The following is an 18,115-nucleotide window of genomic DNA, read 5'->3' as shown; positions in this document are numbered from 1 at the left end:
ACGAAAAAAATAATAATACCCCTAAGTACCCCAGATGCGAACCCATGGACCGGGGACGAAGAGAGAGCTCTTCTCTTCAAGATAGTTAGCGGTCTAGTGGCGCACCGCCCCAAAGACGCCGATGGCAGCACGTCCTCCCCGTATATTACAGGACACGCCATGCCCCTCCTGCATCTCTGGAGCCACGGGCGAACAGGCAATCCCATAACGAGGGAGTAGCCTTGACAAAGTAAGTCCTCCCATCACAATTTCAGAATTCCGGAACTTAATGTTTAGTGGACCTCTCCTTTTAACAATAGGAGGTTTTCCAAACCGCTTGCTGCATCTAATTGTCCCGTTTGGAATACTGTGTTTTATACCAACAGAGTATGTCTACAAGCATCCCTTCTTCCCCGTTTGCACTTATGAGGCCTAACTAGGTCATATTTACATGTATGTAATGTATTGTGTGCAGCATTGTTCTATTTGGGAGCAAGTCCTGTGTGTGTCTATGTATTGTGTGTCTAACTTAACCCTTGCATTGAAATACTTTTTCACAGTGTTCTCACGTATTCAGAGTATGAGAAATATATCACCATCCACTCACTTTAGTGCATGATGGACAACACATAATGCAATTACGAGGCCCACGTGCCGTGCATATTTTAAACAACTCTTTTTTTTCCCCAACCTTCGTAGAAAACATAACCGACCAAATAGATGCTGTATACCTTTATTTTCATGTATTTTCATTATATCTATATTTTTACTTTTTAAGAGATTTGATGACTGTATGAGTGGTAACAGAGAATAACCCCCTTCGGTCCTGATGAAAAGGCTTGAGGTAGGGCTTGTAACCAGTCAGCCAGAGTAATTAAGGGTAATTTACCCTAAAAGTTTCTCGTCATCTCAATTTTTCTATAATATCGGCTAGGGGATTGAATAAAATCGACCTTTTCCCACTAGCCAGATATTTTTAAACCAGTGTTTACAAAACAAAACACTCCAAATATCCTTGCAATCAGTGTAGGTGTATAGGCAAAACATACTATCAGTGCTCCCACGTATCCGTCGGTCGTAGCACTCCCCTTTCCGTAGCAGGGTGGGGATGAACCCTATGATGAAGCATGCCACCAAGGGGTAACCCTGGTGGGTGAGGGTTACTTAAAAGAAAGCGTTTTTCCTTTCACCTACGAGGTTGACATTGTTTCCGTTTTTCTAGTAGTGACTCCTTTTGGTTATTTGATAATAGTTTGGAGGAAGAGTCCTCTCCTTTTTCCTCTATCTCCCTTTTTTGTTGTTTAGATTTATATATAGTAACCATGGTATCTTAAGGCCATGGTTTCCAAGGTAAAAAGAGTAAGGATTTCAATTCTAAAAACAAAAATATATCCTAAAAATAAAGGACATGTTTACCCTTCTATCAGTATTTTCCCTTTTGCCATTTTGGTGTTTGGCTTCCTATCATCCCACATAGTGGCAGGACAGCATTGGTTTGTTTTGTCTTATCTAATATTGACTTCTAGAAGCAGAATCCTTACCTTAGAAATATCTCCAGACATCAGATGAGATCTAGAAATTTTTCGTGAGTAGTACCCCTGCTCGATGTTAGATGGCATCATTCAGCTCCAAGTGGCGTTTTTCAGTGTTGTCTTTACCAGAGGTGATATACGCGGTGCCTATATAAGCACCACCTCAACACACTGACGTCTGTTCTTTTCTTTTCACAGAAATCAGCGCAGATAGCTACCTGTGTAAATTTGTGACTGATCTTTTTCGAATTTTTGTTGAGTCTTTTGAGATTTTTTTCCTGTGTTGCAGGATGTCAAGTAAGAAGGGTGTCTTCAAACCCTGCGGTGCTTGTCACTGATAGATGTCGAAGACGTGCCTGCACCTTGTTAGCCTTTGGTGCCTCGAGCGCGACTGTGACACGAAGACATACGTCAAATGCTGTGCAGTGCACTCTCAAGCTTCTTGTTACCCCATGTGCTCCCCGTGATGGTCTGGACCCGGGTCGAGAATGAGGTCCCGGATTCGGTCGTGGAGCCCAAGATGCTCGCCCACTCTAAGTCATCCTTGGATAAGTCCCACAAGCGGAAGAAGAGTAAGAAATCAAAGAGGTCTTTGACTGCGCCCCGTCCATCGAAGTCCCCCGACGATATGAGGATGCGTAATCATTCAAGGTCCAGTGGCTAGGCTGGCGTCGCTTCTCAACAAGTTTCTGGGAGCCGGAGCGACCCCCTGCTGAACTTTGAGAGTTCTCTGAGGCCATGTACCCCCTATTTGAGTAGACTGTCCCCGCTGGTGCACCTTCAGGCCCCACAGGTTCTGGAGGGGCCTCCACTGGTTCTCCGCCTGCTTTTCGGCCCCGGCTCCAGTCTTGTTCCTTGGATCCATGGATGGATCCTGACCGGCTCTGGTCGGTAAACCTCAACCTTGCCCTCGGGCGGCCCATCCCCATTCTCAGCCCCGAGGCAGAGGGGCTTCTTCCGACGCGGACTCGAGCCATGTCCTCCAGGCCAGAGCCCTAGTCTTATGGACTGGGACTTGGAGGGGATTGGGATGGGTCTCTGGACCCTGAAGAATACCAGCCCCTAGACCCAAAAATTTACTGGTGCGAGAAATTGGCAGAATCCAGCGGACTGGACACCTCTCCAGATACTCTCCTCCCACCATGGCTACAGAGGAGGGGGCGTCTTCTGTGATGGTGGTGAGAAGAGCGACTGAGGTCCTGGACCTTGACCTACCCTCCGTGGCAGCCATGTCTATCATGTAGGTGACCACCTTAGAACCACTTCTCTCTTTTAATGAAGCCCTTACGGACGTCCTGTTGGGAATCGGTCCAAACCCTGCACAGGGACTCCTGTGAACAGGATGATTGTCCACCACCACCGCCCCACCCTAGGAGACCCTACCTTCCTCACCCAACACCCTACCCATGAGAGCTTAGTGATCCGAGCTTCCATCTCCTGTGTACATCCTGGTGCTACCCTTACCACTCCACCAGATAGGGAATTCAAGAGGTTGGACTCTTTAGAAAATATAATTTTTAGCACTGCGATCCGTGAACACCACATGACTTTTGGGCCATCACTCCCTTGCCCAGTGGGATTCGGTTGCGTAGTTGCTGCCCATGGTCCAGAGGGGTCCTGGGCCATATTTATTTTTTTATTTTATGAGTTTTATATAGCGCTGCCCTGACCTGGGGGCATCGGAGCGCTTTACAACAGTGTTTTATAAAAGATACTTAATGAAGCAATATTAAACGTTCAGTCCACGGGTGCTGCGTGTTCTTGAGATAGTAGTAGAGTCTTGAGGTGTCCTCGTTGTATGCTTAGTTGAGGTAGTTCAAAGGACCTGAGGAAACCTCGGTTATTGGCTGAGGTGAATCAGTCGGTTGGGAGCCAGAGCGTAACGGGGATAGGGTTTGGCTTAGGGGCGGGGGTTATCCCTTCGGGATGGAGCGGTTGAGGAGGCGGGCTTTAAGGTACTGAATTTTGTGAAGGACGGGATCGTTCTGATGACTGCTGAAATGGAGTTCCAGATTTTGGGCACTTTTCCCATGAATGACCTGGCCATGGTTGATTGTTTGCGTGTTCTCGTGGGGATGAGAAGGAGGGAGTTGGAGCTCCTGAGGTTCCTTGTCTGACCTGCCCTCTTGAGCTTGGTGGCCAGGTAGTCCAGTTTCCCTGTGTGTAAGGCTTTGTGCGTGAGGCAGGCTGTTCTGAAGTACGCACGCTGATCAATTGGGAGCCATTTTAGTTCTTTTAGTGCAGGAGAAATGTGATCATATTTCCTGATTCCAGTGACCATTATGGCTGCTGTGTTGCGAATTGTTTTGAGGGGAGCTAGGTGGGTTTTAGCGGTACCGGTTAAGGTTGCGGTACCGTAGTCGAGTATGGGTAGCGCCAGTGCTTGGGTGGCTTGTTTGAGGTCTTTGTTAGGAATGAATGGTTTAATCTTGTAGAGAAGCTTCAGGTTGAGGAAGGCGGTCTTTGCAGAATTTTTGATGTGTTTGGTCATGTCCAGTTTGGGGTACTTTTCCAAGCTATTTCTGATGGGAGAGATGCAGCAAAGTTCATGATTCGATGTGGGCTGGACATGACTGACTTTCCATGGCCCCTCGCCAACCCCAGTCCACCTTTCGTTCCTTTCCATGGCCCCTCGCCAACCCTATTTTGCCTTTCACTCCTTTCAGGGCCACGGAAGGAGCTTCCTGCCACATCTTTACCCCATCCCCCCCAGCCACCACAAAGCACAAGCTTTCCAGCCTCTGTGCGGCCGAGTGGGTCGAGAAGCTAGAGGTCAGGCCAGTTCACCATTCCCCCAGCAGCCATAGCTTCGAAACCCCTTTAGTTTGCCCTCTTACCATAATAGTCGCCCAGTGAGAGGCAGGATACCCCATCACCTTTCCTACTGTAGGTCTATAACATCAGAACAATGGGTTCTTCAGATTGCTTAAAGGGACTACTCCCTCCCGTTCCTAATCACCCCTCTACCTATGCCACCCACTTGTGACAGTCTGAGGGAGGACAATCTCACTTTGACAGGACGTGATGTGTCTCTTAGCTTAGGAAGCCATAGAGAGGGTACCAGTCTCAGAAGTAGGTATTGGTTGTTATTTCTACCACTTTCTGTTGCTCAGGATGGACTGAAGCCTTCATCCTAGCCTAGACTTGCAGAGAACTTCAAAATGGTCACGCACCCTCAAGTCCTGTCTGCCCTGGACCCGGGAGACTGGATGGTGCTGTTGGACTTGCAGGGTGCATGCTTCTACATTCCCCTCCTGGCTGCTTACAGGCATTAGCTGTGGATCCAGCAGGCTATGAGCACTTTCAGTTCACCATGTTCAATTTAGGAATGACCAGCGCCCATTGGGTTTTCTCCAAGGGGATGATGGTGGCAGCCCATCCATGGAGACCAGGGGTGCCAGTTTTCCCCTATCTCGACGACTGGGTGTGGAAGGCGGACTCGTCCCAGGATGTCATCTCCCTCCTCCAGACTTCTGCTTGTCGGGAGCCCCACAAGACTCACCTGGGCTTGTGAAGCTATTCCGCAGAGACGACAAGGACCACCGCCCCTGTACCCACCTAACCCGTGCAGGAGTGGTCCCAGCAAGGACGAGATGGAACCAGGGAAGGAAGCCAACAGGGAACGGAGGAGCCTTGGTGGAAGAGGAGTAGGTTTAGGGTCTGGGCACGTCTGAGGAAACAAGAAAAAGACCCAATTAGAATAAACCCCTACTCCTATTACAGAGAACAACCACGAAACACATGCAGGAATGAGCCCCTGTTCTCTGACTCACTATGGCGTGCTGCACGGGCAGGACCAATGAGAAGGTCGTCAAGTTAAGTGTCCATGCGCTTCTGCAACCCACCAAAAGAAAGCGCTCCTGCGCAAAGCAAAGAAAGCAAGAAAAACCACCAATGTTCAAAGGCTCCTGTGAGTAAAAAGAAAAACCAAGGGATAGTGCTCCTGCGCGGTGAATGTAAACCAATGTGAAAGCGCTCCTGCGCTGTGTGTCCCTAATAACAGGCTCCAGGGTAAGCGCTATAGCGCGGCCCAGTCTCTAGTCAATAGTGCTCCTGTGCACCATAAACATGAGCAGCAGCGCTCCTGCGCGGCTGCAAGAACAAAGGATCATCTGGCCAATAGTGCTCCTGTGCACTAGAAACATGAGAAGCAGCGCTCCTGTGCGGCTGCGAGAAGAAAGTATAATCTGGCCAATACAAAAGGGTTCAGTACAGCGCTCCTGCGTGGCATGAAAACCCCCAGGGGAAACAGGACGTGAAACGCCAGAAGCGGCGAAAGGAAAAAGCACCAACAGCGTAGCTGCGCTCGTTACCGGTCTCGCTTGCAGACGGGAGCTGTCAGGTCGTCACGAAGCGCAGCAGGAATCAGACCTCTGTGGTCTGCTGGGCTCAAAACGGGTTCCGCAAAGTATCAGAAGCACCGAGCCGGCGGGAAAGTATGCGTTTAAGCGTTTTCCCCTGGAAGTGCTTTTGGTGGCTGAGAACTAGACCGGGACTTCACTTCCACCCGGAATTGAGGATTTCCGATGCCTGCATGTGTTTTTCAAACACAACAGGTGATGGACCGAATGTGGATCAATGTCACACACTCACCCCAGTCCAAAGATCTGGGCCCAAATCCATCGTTTTTTTGCACTCCACACCACCCTGGGTAGACAATGGCGATATGCAAATCAGCTCTGACCCTGTGCCCCATGGGAACAGTCCAGTCCGAACTACAAAAGCCATGTCCTTCCCAGAACGGAATCAAGCATCCGAGGACCGGACCGGTTTCGAGGTAACACCTCATCAGCCCGGCTAGCTTGACTCCAGTGGTGTGGAATGCCTGGGACCCACATCTGGGCATCCCCAGCGCACTTAGGGCGGAATATGCAAACACAACAGGTGATGGACCGAATGTGGATCAATGTCACACACTCACCCCAGTCCAAAGATCTGGGCCCAAATCCATCGTTTTTTTGCACTCCACACCACCCTGGGTTAGACAATGGCGATATGCAAATCAGCTCTGACCCTGTGCCTCATGGGAACAGTCCAGTCCGAACTACAAAAGCCATGTCCTTCCCAGAACGGAATCAAGCATCCGAGGACCGGACCGGTTTCGAGGTAACACCTCTCATCAGCCCGGCTAGCTTGACTCCAGTGGTGTGGAGTGCCTGGGACCCACGTCTGGGCATCCCCAGCGCACTTAGGGCGGAATATGCAAACACAACAGGTGATGGACCGAATGTGGATCAATGTCACACACTCACCCCAGTCCAAAGATCTGGGCCCAAATCCATCGTTTTTTTGCACTCCACACCACCCTGGGTTAGACAATGGCGATATGCAAATCAGCTCTGACCCTGTGCCCCATGGGAACAGTCCAGTCCGAACTACAAAAGCCATGTCCTTCCCAGAACGGAATCAAGCATCCGAGGACCGGACCGGTTTCGAGGTAACACCTCTCATCAGCCCGGCTAGCTTGACTCCAGTGGTGTGGAGTGCCTGGGACCCACGTCTGGGCATCCCCAGCGCACTTAGGACGGAATATGCAAACACAACAGGTGATGGACCGAATGTGGATCAATGTCACACACTCACCCCAGTCCAAAGATCTGGGCCCAAATCCATCGTTTTTTTGCACTCCACACCACCCTGGGTTAGACAATGGCGATATGCAAATCAGCTCTGACCCTGTGCCCCATGGGAACAGTCCAGTCCGAACTACAAAAGCCATGTCCTTCCCAGAACGGAATCAAGCATCCGAGGACCGGACCGGTTTCGAGGTAACACCTCATCAGCCCGGCTAGCTTGACTCCAGTGGTGTGGAGTGCCTGGGACCCACGTCTGGGCATCCCCAGCGCACTTAGGGCGGAATATGCAAACACAACAGGTGATGGACCGAATGTGGATCAATATCACACACTCACCCCAGTCCAAAGATCTGGGCCCAAATCCATCGTTTTTTTGCACTCCACACCACCCTGGGTTAGATAATGGCGATATGCAAATCAGCTCTGACCCTGTGCCCCATGGGAACAGTCCAGTCCGAACTACAAAAGCCATGTCCTTCCCAGAACGGAATCAAGCATCCGAGGACTGGACCGGTTTCGAGGTAACACCTCTCATCAGCCCGGCTAGCTTGACTCCAGTGGTGTGGAGGGCCTGGGACCCACGTCTGGGCATCCCCAGCGCACTTATCAACCTATCAAACCTATACTTTTACCCCCTTCTCGTGTGGAAGCACTCTATTTTTGTATTACCCCTTCTCCCTCAATTTCTTTCTCTGGGATACTTATCTACAGACCTCCTGGTACCAGGACCAGCTTTCCTTCTGAACTCATGACTATTCTTGAACCGTATATTGGAAAAACAGCCTTTACCATCTTGGGTGATTTTAATTTTCACTTAGATGAGACCAACTCTAAAAACACTATCTCTCTCGTCGAATCCCTTAAAGCGTGTGACTTCATCCAGCACGTAAATAGTCCTACACATAAGGCAGGACATATTCTTGATGGTCTATTTTCCAACGACGACAGGCTTTCCACTGGTGCTCCATTACAGGTGGTCTGGTCCGATCATTTTGCTGTACCATTTGATCTTGACATCTCCGGCACCTGTTCCTCCAATCACAATACTACTCCCTTTATTCTCAGGAGAAACTTAAGGAATATCTCAGATGACACTATTGCCCCTCTGATCTCCACTTCCGAACTTCTATCTGTCACGGATGCTTCAGAGGCAGCCCAGTCTCTGACTGACTCCATCTCCAAAGCAGTTGATAAGCTTGCCCCCTCATCCCTGTGCTATGTAGCACGCCTTAAACCTACTGCACCCTGGTTCTCTGACCAACTCAGACTTATGAGACAGGGTTGCAGGAGTAGTGAAAGGAAGTGGAGGAAATCCTGGGACTTAAAAGATAGAGAGGACCATAAATCCGCACTACGTGCCTACAAATACCAAGTGACAATCAAGAAACAGGAATATTTTTCAAATCTGACCAGCTCTCTTTCTTCTTCAAGAGATCTTTTCAAAATCGCTGACTCTTTATGTTCCCTGCAACTTCCCGACCCAGTAGTCAGTTCCCAACAACTCTGTAACGATATTTCAGACTTCTTTCATAGTAAAATACATGACATTCACGTCGCTCTCGAATCCCACCGTCTTGCTCTTGATCATAACACTCCCCCTCTCATATCCAATCTGGATGCTCTAGGCAAGGACCCCCCCTGCCTATTCACATCTTTTCCTTCCCTATCCCTTGAATCTCTTAATTCTCTTCTTGACAAAATTAAATCGGCCTCCCCCCTTGATCCAATACCCCTTAAGAAACTGAAAGAGTGCAGAATTCACCTTTCTCCTCTTTTGCTTGACGTCTTAAATAAGGCCATCGCGCAAGGCTCTTTCCCTTCTATTTGGAAGAAGGCTATAGTCAAGCCGCTACTTAAGAAGCCGACTCTGGACCCGGCCATGCTGAAAAATTTTAGGCCCATTTCGCTTCTTCCTGCACCCGCGAAGTTGCTTGAGTCGCATTTGAATTTCCATCTATCTGCCTTTCTCGAATCTTCTGAATACCTGGATAACACTCAGCACGGTTTCAGAAAACACCACAGCACAGAGTCCGCCCTTACCTATGTGGTCGATAACATCCGACGCAAGGTGGACTCTGGCCAAACCACTGTACTAGTTCTGCTGGACCTCACGGCCGCTTTCGACACCCTCTCCCCCGCCATCTTGTCATCTCGGCTAAGGGAGGCGGGTGTCACTGGATCGGCCCTGAGTCTCCTAATTTCCTTCCTGACCGAAAGGGAACAGAGAGTGATGCTTGGGAACCACCTCTCCCCTGCCAAGTCTCTGCAATGTGGGGTGCCACAAGGGTCGGCCTTAAGTCCGACCCTTTTTAACATCTATGTGGCCCCCCTTGCAAGACTTATTAAATCTCAGGGGATGGAGGTGGTATCCTATGCAGACGACACGCAGATTATGGTCTCCCTTGCTCACACCTCGGTTAGTACATCTGCCGCCAGCTTCAGGGTCTGCATGCAGTATGTGGCAGACTGGATGACTATAAATTCCCTGAAGCTGAATGGTGAAAAAACCGAGGTGTTAATATTTGGGAAGAACCAGAATCTGTGGTCGAGCGAGTGGTGGCCTTCTTCTCTTGGCATCTGCCCCACTCCCTCCCTTTCTGCCAAAAATCTGGGAGTGATATTTGACACCTCACTCTCTATGTCCCTGCAAGTCAACAGGACCGTTGCTACCTGCTGTGGTGTGATCCGGGTACTCAACAAAATCCGTGGGTACCTTTCCCCCCAGGCGCGTAAACAGGTTGCAGTCGCCCTGGTGGGTTCAAGACTGGACTACTGCAACTCCCTCTATATGGAAGTCAACAAAGGGTTGATCCACCGTTTGCAGACTCTTCAGAACTCTGCAGCACGCTTTGTTTTGAATCTCCCCAAAGCTTCCTCTGCCACCTTAGCCAGGAAGGAGCTTCATTGGCTTCCGGTACAGCACAGAATCGCCTTCAAAATTCTCTGCCTCACCCACAGAGCATTGATGGATGGTCCTGCTAGTGCCATTGGCTCACTCCTCTCGCGCTATGTCCCCACAAGAAATCTGCGCTCTGCGGGACTCTGCCAACTAGCTGTTCCCCGCATCAAATCTGTCAGATGGGGAGCCAGAGCCTTTTCCGTCGTCGCTCCTCAATTGTGGAACTCCCTCCCCATGGAGATAAAAACTCTCCCCTCCATCGACTCTTTCAAGAAGGCCCTAAAAACTTTTTTCTTTAAGAAGGCCTACTCATGATTAACTATCACTAGGTAGGGTCTTAAGTTGCTGTATTTAATCTAGGCGCCTTGACGCCCACTGGGCTAAGTTTGCGCGATACAAGAAACCCCTCATTCATTCCATTCATTCACTTAGGGCGGAATATGCAAACACAACAGGTGATGGACCGAATGTGGATCAATGTCACACACTCACCCCAGTCCAAAGATCTGGGCCCAAATCCATCGTTTTTTTGCACACTTGTGTTTTTCGGCGCTTCGGTACGGTGGAACGGCTGCGACATGACACTGCTTACCTCCTGCACTGCTATCAGTGTAGTTTCCGGCCTATCCTCCTGAAGGTGAGTTCAGTCTTATCTGGCTGTGAAACCGAGGTTTCTGTCTTTATCCTGGATTTTGATGAGACTGACTCTGAGGCTGCTGGGCCTCTTGGCTTCCTGCATCCTGCTTTTGACACATGCCTGCTGGGGTTTGCGGGCTATGCATTGGAACCTAAAGTTCCAGTGGGAGAATTTCTCTGACATGGTTCATATCTCAAAGGGAACTGCAAATGATCTGCAGTGGTTGCTACCGAACTGCGATAGGGTCAGCGGCAGACCCCGCCCCCTTCCCCAACCAGATCTCACAGTGGTGAAATATGCTTCACTCCTGGTATAGGACGGCCATCTGGAAGATCGGAGGCCTCTGCTCTTTGGCAGAATCCGGACTCCACATCAACCTACTGGAGCTCCGGGCGATCCAGCAGGCCTTGCTACCCTCCATCAAGGGAAGGCTAGTGCAGGTGTTCATGGACAACACTACCGTTGTGTGGTAGTGCAGCTAATAGGTCATGGACCCTTTGTCAAGAGGCCCTTCTTGTCTGAACATGGCTGGAATGTCAGAGCATTTCCCTGGTAGTTCAACACCTGGCGGGCACTCTGAATGCCAGGAGGGACTAACTCAGCCTAAGATGCCTAGCTGATCTCGAAAGGCATCTTCCTCCGGAGGTTGTGTAAGGTCACTTTCAACCATGGGGAGAGCCTTTGTTAGATTTATTTGTCTCTGCCGGGAATGCACAAAGTCTGCAGTTTTGTACGCTGAAGTTTCCAAGGTGGCTTTTGCTCAGAGACGCTTTTTGTTTCAAATGGAGCCCTGGCCTCCGGTACGCCTTTCCGCCCATACTGCTGCTGCCCAGAGTTCTCAACAAGACCAGGAATGACCAGGCCCAAGTCATCCTTGTGGCTCCTGACTGCGCTTGGAGAGTTTGGTATCCCACCCTGTTCAGCATGGCCATCTGTTCTCCGCTCAGGCTGCCCCTTCAGGAGGATCTTTTGTTGCTGCAGCAAGAGAGGGCTCTCCACCCAAACATGCCGACGCTCCTCCTTCATGCAAGGACATTGAGCAGTGACAGTTGACAGCTTTCGACCTTCCGTTACAAAGTCTGCAATGTTATCTTGGCAGCCAGGCTTCCCTCTACCAAGGATGTACATGCCTGCCTTTGGGGCAAGTTTGTGACATGATGTGCAAAGAAATAGGTTGACCCAAACTCTCCTCCCCCTCTCTTAGGTCCTTCTCTTTATTCTTTCTCTCGCCCAGCAGAGCTCTGCTCTGAGCAGCCTCAAGGGCTCTGTTTGCCCTCTTATCCTTTCTGTGGTTGCTAGATCAGCCATCCCTCTTCAAATTCCCTGTTGTAAATAGATTCCTGAAAGGGCTGCAACATATGTTTCCACCGTTGCCCTTCATCATGCCTCAGTGGGGCCTTAATCTTATCCTAACGTTTCTGATATGGCCTCCCTTTAAGTCATTGCATAATTGTCTCCTCAGGCTTCTTACCATTAAGGCGCCCTTCCTGGTGGCAATAACATCTGCCTAGAGGGTCAGTGAGCTTCAGTCTTTGTTATCCATACCAGAACTACTACCCAGACAAACTGGTCCTACGCAATAGATTTTATTTTCTGCCAAAAGTAGTCACTCGCTTTCATGTAGGACAATCCATCACTCTATCTATTTTTTAGGCTCCATATTTTAAATAAACAACGTTCCCTATGACCAACAATCACGCATTCAATAATGCATGAAGTTTGAACCAGGCGCAATGTTTATGGAGGCAAGTAAAACCAAATTTATTAACAACTAGCTCAAGTGGTGGGGGAGACAAGGAAGACAAAAAACATAAAAGCCATATAAAGTTACTCAGGCACAATGAGCATTAGCAGCAATTAGAAAAAGCGGATTAGTTGCTAACCTACTGATAAAACATAATACATGTAGTAAGGGGCACACACAACAATTGTTCCTGAATACCCTAGGAAAGGCAAAGGGCCTGTAGGTGGGGTGCGTGTGTTTTGTTGCCTAGGGCTTCAATGCCAAGCGAAAGCCTAAAACATACCTGTGATGGGGGGAACTACTGGAGCGTCAGGAAAGTAGCTGGTGACTGTAGTCCAAGAGTAGTAAATAGGGACCAATCCCACCAAAAGCAATAATTAGAATAAATGGGAAGAAATGACTAAACCCAGAATGTTATTACACAAAATAGCCGCCTGCTTACTGTGGGGAAATACAGCCAAGACTTTGCAGCTTAACAATGCCCAAAAGTAGAGGAATTGCATGATCCACAGTGAATTCACTAGAAAACTGACCAAGGAACTGGGGGATGTAGATCTAAAACCAAGGACATCAATAAGTAAGCAGAGACAGCTAAAGGAAATTATCAAATTAACAATGCAACAATGTGTGTTGCTTTTATCTTGGGCTGTTGTCCGAACCAATACAGAGCGTGTCCCCAGTCCGGGAACGGGTGAGAGAGGCACATGAAGAATGCGATCCCTTTGGAGCCACTGTAGGAGTCGGGAAGCTGAGGGACACGCAAGAGTTGACTGTATCTTCAGGTATTTGAATAAGGAAAGTGGGCTTGTTAAACCAGCACGCTAAATAGCAATAGCAGCAGGTGCATGAACATGAAAGGAGGGCTACGGAAGAAGGTCTGGTGTTTAACAACATTCATCCATAATGGCGGCTATATTGGGAATTGTAACAATTCAGTTGCAGAAGTATACCCACCTACAAACCCACAGGGGTGAAAACCAGGAGGCTCACTAAGATATGGTTAGAGAGTAGAGAAATAAAGCAACATGAGATGAGCAGAAGAATTATTTGAGAAAAAGACATTTTATATATACATGAAAAAAATAAAAAAATTGCAAAATTCTATCTATACATGAAAGAAATCACACACAAGTAAAACAATTATTGTTGGACTCTATGTAATAGAGATCGTGACCCTAGAGAATTTCCTGGTGTGCATAGTGAGGGCAACAAAGAGGACAGAAGAAACGTGTAAATTACTGCATAGAGGCAAAGGCAACATATATACACCAAAAAATATTTATAGTCTGATACAGAAGTGAGTCCAGCAAGTACAAGGCCAGGTCGCTTGTCCAGCAAGTTCATAATCCGGCAAGAATCGTTGCCACAGAATTCCATTGGTAAACAAGTACATTTCTGATTTTTGCTAACTGTTGTAATTGGAGGAACCAGGCATTACAGCAAGGATGTTCAGTCCTCCATTTTATTTAGTCCTGTGTGTAGGCTGTCTATGCGCAAAATCCATTTCAATTCCTCCTTGTTCAATATGGAGGAAACAATACTGCATCTGTCGGGTTACTTCGCCATAGCAATGATTTGCCAACGTAGGTCGTTCTCATTATGATTATGCTCCAACAAATGTGGTAGTCATGACCTGATACCTAAGGTCTCTCCTATGTTGGCATATTCTGACCCAATTTATTTGCATCGTCTGTCCTATTTCTAGCAAGTCACATGGGCAGGTAAAGGCATCGACCACATTGGTATTATTGCAGGCCCTCCCATTTTTGTGGATGAATTCCTTGGTTTCAGCTGTGAATTCAGAAACACTGCAGTTACAGCATTTAATCCGCCACATTCCTCCAAGTAAAAGGAGCAACTTCACCATTAGGACCAAAAAAGAGTGTTGTCATTATCCCTTGACCCCTCAAGAGAGATTTCCAGGTGGATGACCAATTTTCATGTGGTATGTAGGAGCAAAGAAAGAAAAGGCTGTGCAGAAACAGACCATCTCCTGATGGATCGTGCTCTGCATTAACCCCTTCGAGGCTGATGACGAGCTGGGCTCGTCATGGTGTAGCCTCCTCAAACACTGATGACGAGCCCAGCTCGTCATGAACAATGGGTTTTTTTAAAAGTCAGCATACCAGCAGAATCAGAGCAGCGCGCATGTGGTTAAGTTCTAGTCATGGACATCTGCCAGGCAGCAATGTTGGCCTCGCTACTCATGATTACAAAACACTACTTCCTGGACAGTTGGTTCCGTCGGGGCGTACAATTTCGATCCTGTAGGACCTTTTAGGGTGAAAGTTTTGCATACCCACCTCTGAGGAGGTATTGCGTGGGTATCTATTCTAAAGTAAGGAATCCGCAGCTAGAAGTCTGGGTCAGATAAACAAGTACTTTCAGTAACGCATTGTTTGGCAGATACTCGATCTAGCCATAGATCCCTTACTGATCCACCCATCCTCCCGGCTCTGCCAACAGATTTCTAGGAATAGGGTTGTTCTCCTTTCAAGGGCCCTAGTGTTCTTCGTGGCTTTGTGCTCCTGGCATGGAAAGCCATGTAATGAAACAAACATCAGCGTGCTAGGGTGGCTTCTATATAGGCACCGTGCATGTCACTTATGGCATGGTCAAAGCCATGAGGAGTCAAACAATGCCACCTACAAGCGCACATAGGTACTGCTCACAAATAAATTCAGTCTGACGCCTGGGGGTAATTCCAAGGTATGGAATATGGAGATAGATTGAGTCTCTACCAGATACGATGTTACGGAAGACTAGTAACTTGTTTATTATGAGTTCTCTTCTGAAGTCACTAGTCGTTTCTAAGCTTGTACACAAATAGACTTTCTGGCCAGAGTTGTACATTTCCTGCTAAAGTAACTGCTCAAACATAAACACAAGTTGAGAGAGAGACACATGTAAGTATTTTTTTAAAGAATAGATTGTAAAACTCCTATAATGAATCAAAAATACATTTTACACATTAAATATAAACAATAAATCGATATTCGGCTTCGATCCGTGTCCTGAATTTAAGCATCTCCCTAACAAAATCCTTGCCAAAACTTTGGCTCTGAGCCTGTCCCTAACACTAACCTACATCCACCCTTAAACTATACTCTAAACACGCCTTGTACTCTTAGCACAATCCTGACTGCACACCTATTTCTGTGCCTTTTGTTTTCAATGTTTTTCAACCATTTCACCTGACAGGTGACAGACTATATAATTTGAATGTACAGAATTCTGTGTGGCGTACTTGCCAGGTTATAGGTGACATGTATAAATGAGTGGTAATGGATAAAGACATGTGCTGGTCACAAAGACAAGTTTACAACCATGGAACTTGAAATTTCTCTGGTATATTGTATTGGCTCTCTTTATTCTATTAATATTGAGAATGATTGACATTGATCACTGCTAATGTGTTTTAATATTAAGACTTTCTCTTCATATACCCTTGTACTGTTATATGTCTGGTTTCCTTCTTTGAGAGCATTGTGGAATTAAATTTTGAACAATAATTTATTACTGTTTTGTCAAATAAAGTACTTTAACCTCTGTTAAAAATGTGAATATGTTTAAAAAACATTTGTAATGCATTAAAGGTAAAGCACAGTTAATGTTATTGGTTTGTTTTTAAAGAACACCATCCCCGGAAGCTTTTGCGTAAGGGAAGATTGCCTGCAAGAATGAAGCATCGTCGGATGTAAACCCTGCTTCCGTGAAAACATTTGAGAGGATATGGACCTTATAGTTAATTTTATTTGTTATAAAAACATGCTTCGACTGCCTATTTGAGCACAGCATCTACATCTCGAGTACACTTTCAGAGGGTGACATTGAAGGGGGTGGAGCTAAAGTGGACCCTTGTGTCTTTGGGTAAAATGGTAATATACTATAACAATTTTGAATTCCTTTCTTACTGCTGGGGCCTGTTTCCAACACTAACACTCAGCTATAAGCCTCCATTCAATGAGATGACCAGATTCCGTTCTAGCAGACTGATCACTTTGTAGCTAACTTTGTCGTCAGTAAGCACCATTTAATGTTTAAGGGTGCACAATCACTTTGTAGCTCATTGTTCTCATAAGGCGCCAGTTAATGTTGAAGGATGCTTGATCACTTTGCAACTAATGTTGTTGTCATTAGGGGCCAGCTAATATTGAAGGGTGCACATTCACTTTGTAGCTCATGCAATCTTGGGGGCTCTCTCGGAACTTGTGTTTGTACAAAATTGCTCAGTCACTTTGTAGTTCATGTAGAACTTGTTTCTCATTAAGTAGATAGTTGATATAATGGGCACAGTTTTCTGGTCCATTATACAACTCCACCAAATAAGAATTGTATTTCCTCTTAAATCAGGCATGATAATGATGCACTGAGGGAAAATATTCTCTTCTTCTCTTCATACTGTAACACCAAATGGCCTTGTGTGACTTTCTGTTCTTTTGATTTAAATAGGTTTCAATAGTTTAATGTTAGACTCAGAGATGGGGGCCTAAGTTGTTTTTTAAGGCAGATTTGTCATGGTAGGTTACAGAAAATGTCTTTTTCACAAGGAGACAGTTGTTAATTCGACCACTTAGTGGCAGGAATAATATGCAGGTTATATCAAGGCACATCTGATTTATACTTTTTGTGAATGTGATGTCTACATTTTCTATTCCACTAGATTGTTTAAGATTACTGTTTTATGGTTTTGTATGTGTATATTTTATGTTAAACTAAATAAAACTGTTACAAATAATACCCACTTCCTGTATCTAAGCTGTCCTGTTGTCAGTGTTTATTTTTTGTGGATTTCAGAGATGTTCTCTCTGTGTTTACCACATCTTTTCAAATCAGAGCTTTTCAGTGTTTGTTCGATTTCTTAACGCCCAAAATAGACAAAAACAGGGTTTATCCAGTGTTTACAAAACATGTTGTTTTTGCAGTGCTTGTTGTAAAGCACATATTTAATTTACAGGAGAAGTAATATAGGCTATGTAGTGTCTTCTCATTGTCAGTGTATCCTGTGGATTTATGTAAGACTAGAATGTCTGTGTATTGTACTCTCACTCACACTCACATCTGATAACCCTCTCTCACATCTCGTTAACTCTCACTCACTCTGTCAGAAGGACTGTTGTCTGGGTTGCAAGACTATTTATGGATTACAAAAGTAAGAGTGCTATATTCAAATGTTTTAATAAACACATTTCTGAAGACAGTTGGAGAACAATCACATACTTCTAACTGAATATCATAACATGGTAGGGGTGGTCAACCTTGCCAACAGCATATTACCTTGTGAAACATTTAAAAATTGAAATCACACCAAATGAATATGTAGTCCTGCATTATAAAGCACCAGAAACTTGATGCTTTAAGCATGCTCACCACTGCTTTTCTGCACTCTTGGCCTGACTACATTAAGGTGATGCTGCTGTTGTGTACATATTCATTGCTGGCAAGTGTCCCCAGGGCAAATGTTTCACTTTAAGTCATCCCTGACCTTTTAACTGACAACAATCAAATTATATTGTGAGACTTGAAATTTTGCAGTAAAACTTGCACCTATAGTCTTAAAAACCAGCAGTAAAGTGTAATTGGGTAAAAATACAGAATTAGCAGTAGTAATGGGTCATCTTGAGCTTTGAATTTTATTGGTATGTGGAAAACGTTATGCCGTGTTTTCATCTGTATCCCATGTGCGTGTTGACAGTACTCTTTTAATAGGTACTTCTCACTACACGTGTATTGAATTTTTAAAGCATG

At 46.4% G+C, this 18,115-nt stretch overlaps 1 protein-coding gene across 3 annotated transcripts in view; it reads left to right on the top strand.

Moving 5' to 3' along the window:
- The window catches only part of RPH3AL (rabphilin 3A like (without C2 domains)), a 1,157,680-nt gene extending 1,140,562 nt beyond the window's left edge, over positions 1 to 17,118 (top strand). For all 3 annotated transcript variants that reach the window (XM_086954990.1, XM_086954991.1, XM_086954992.1), the window contains one exon: positions 16,001 to 17,118. In XM_086954990.1, the coding sequence (XP_086811116.1) occupies positions 16,001 to 16,068 (68 nt within the window). In that variant the 3' untranslated portion in view covers positions 16,069 to 17,118. The remainder of the gene's footprint in view (positions 1 to 16,000) is intronic.
- The last annotated feature ends 997 nt before the right edge of the window (positions 17,119 to 18,115 follow it).

Source organism: Lissotriton vulgaris, chromosome 2_1, assembly GCF_964263255.1.
Source record: "Lissotriton vulgaris chromosome 2_1, aLisVul1.2, whole genome shotgun sequence".
NCBI lineage: Eukaryota > Metazoa > Chordata > Amphibia > Caudata > Salamandridae > Lissotriton > Lissotriton vulgaris.
Note: the sequence above shows the minus strand (reverse complement) of the source record. Positions and strands in the feature narration are given on the sequence as shown.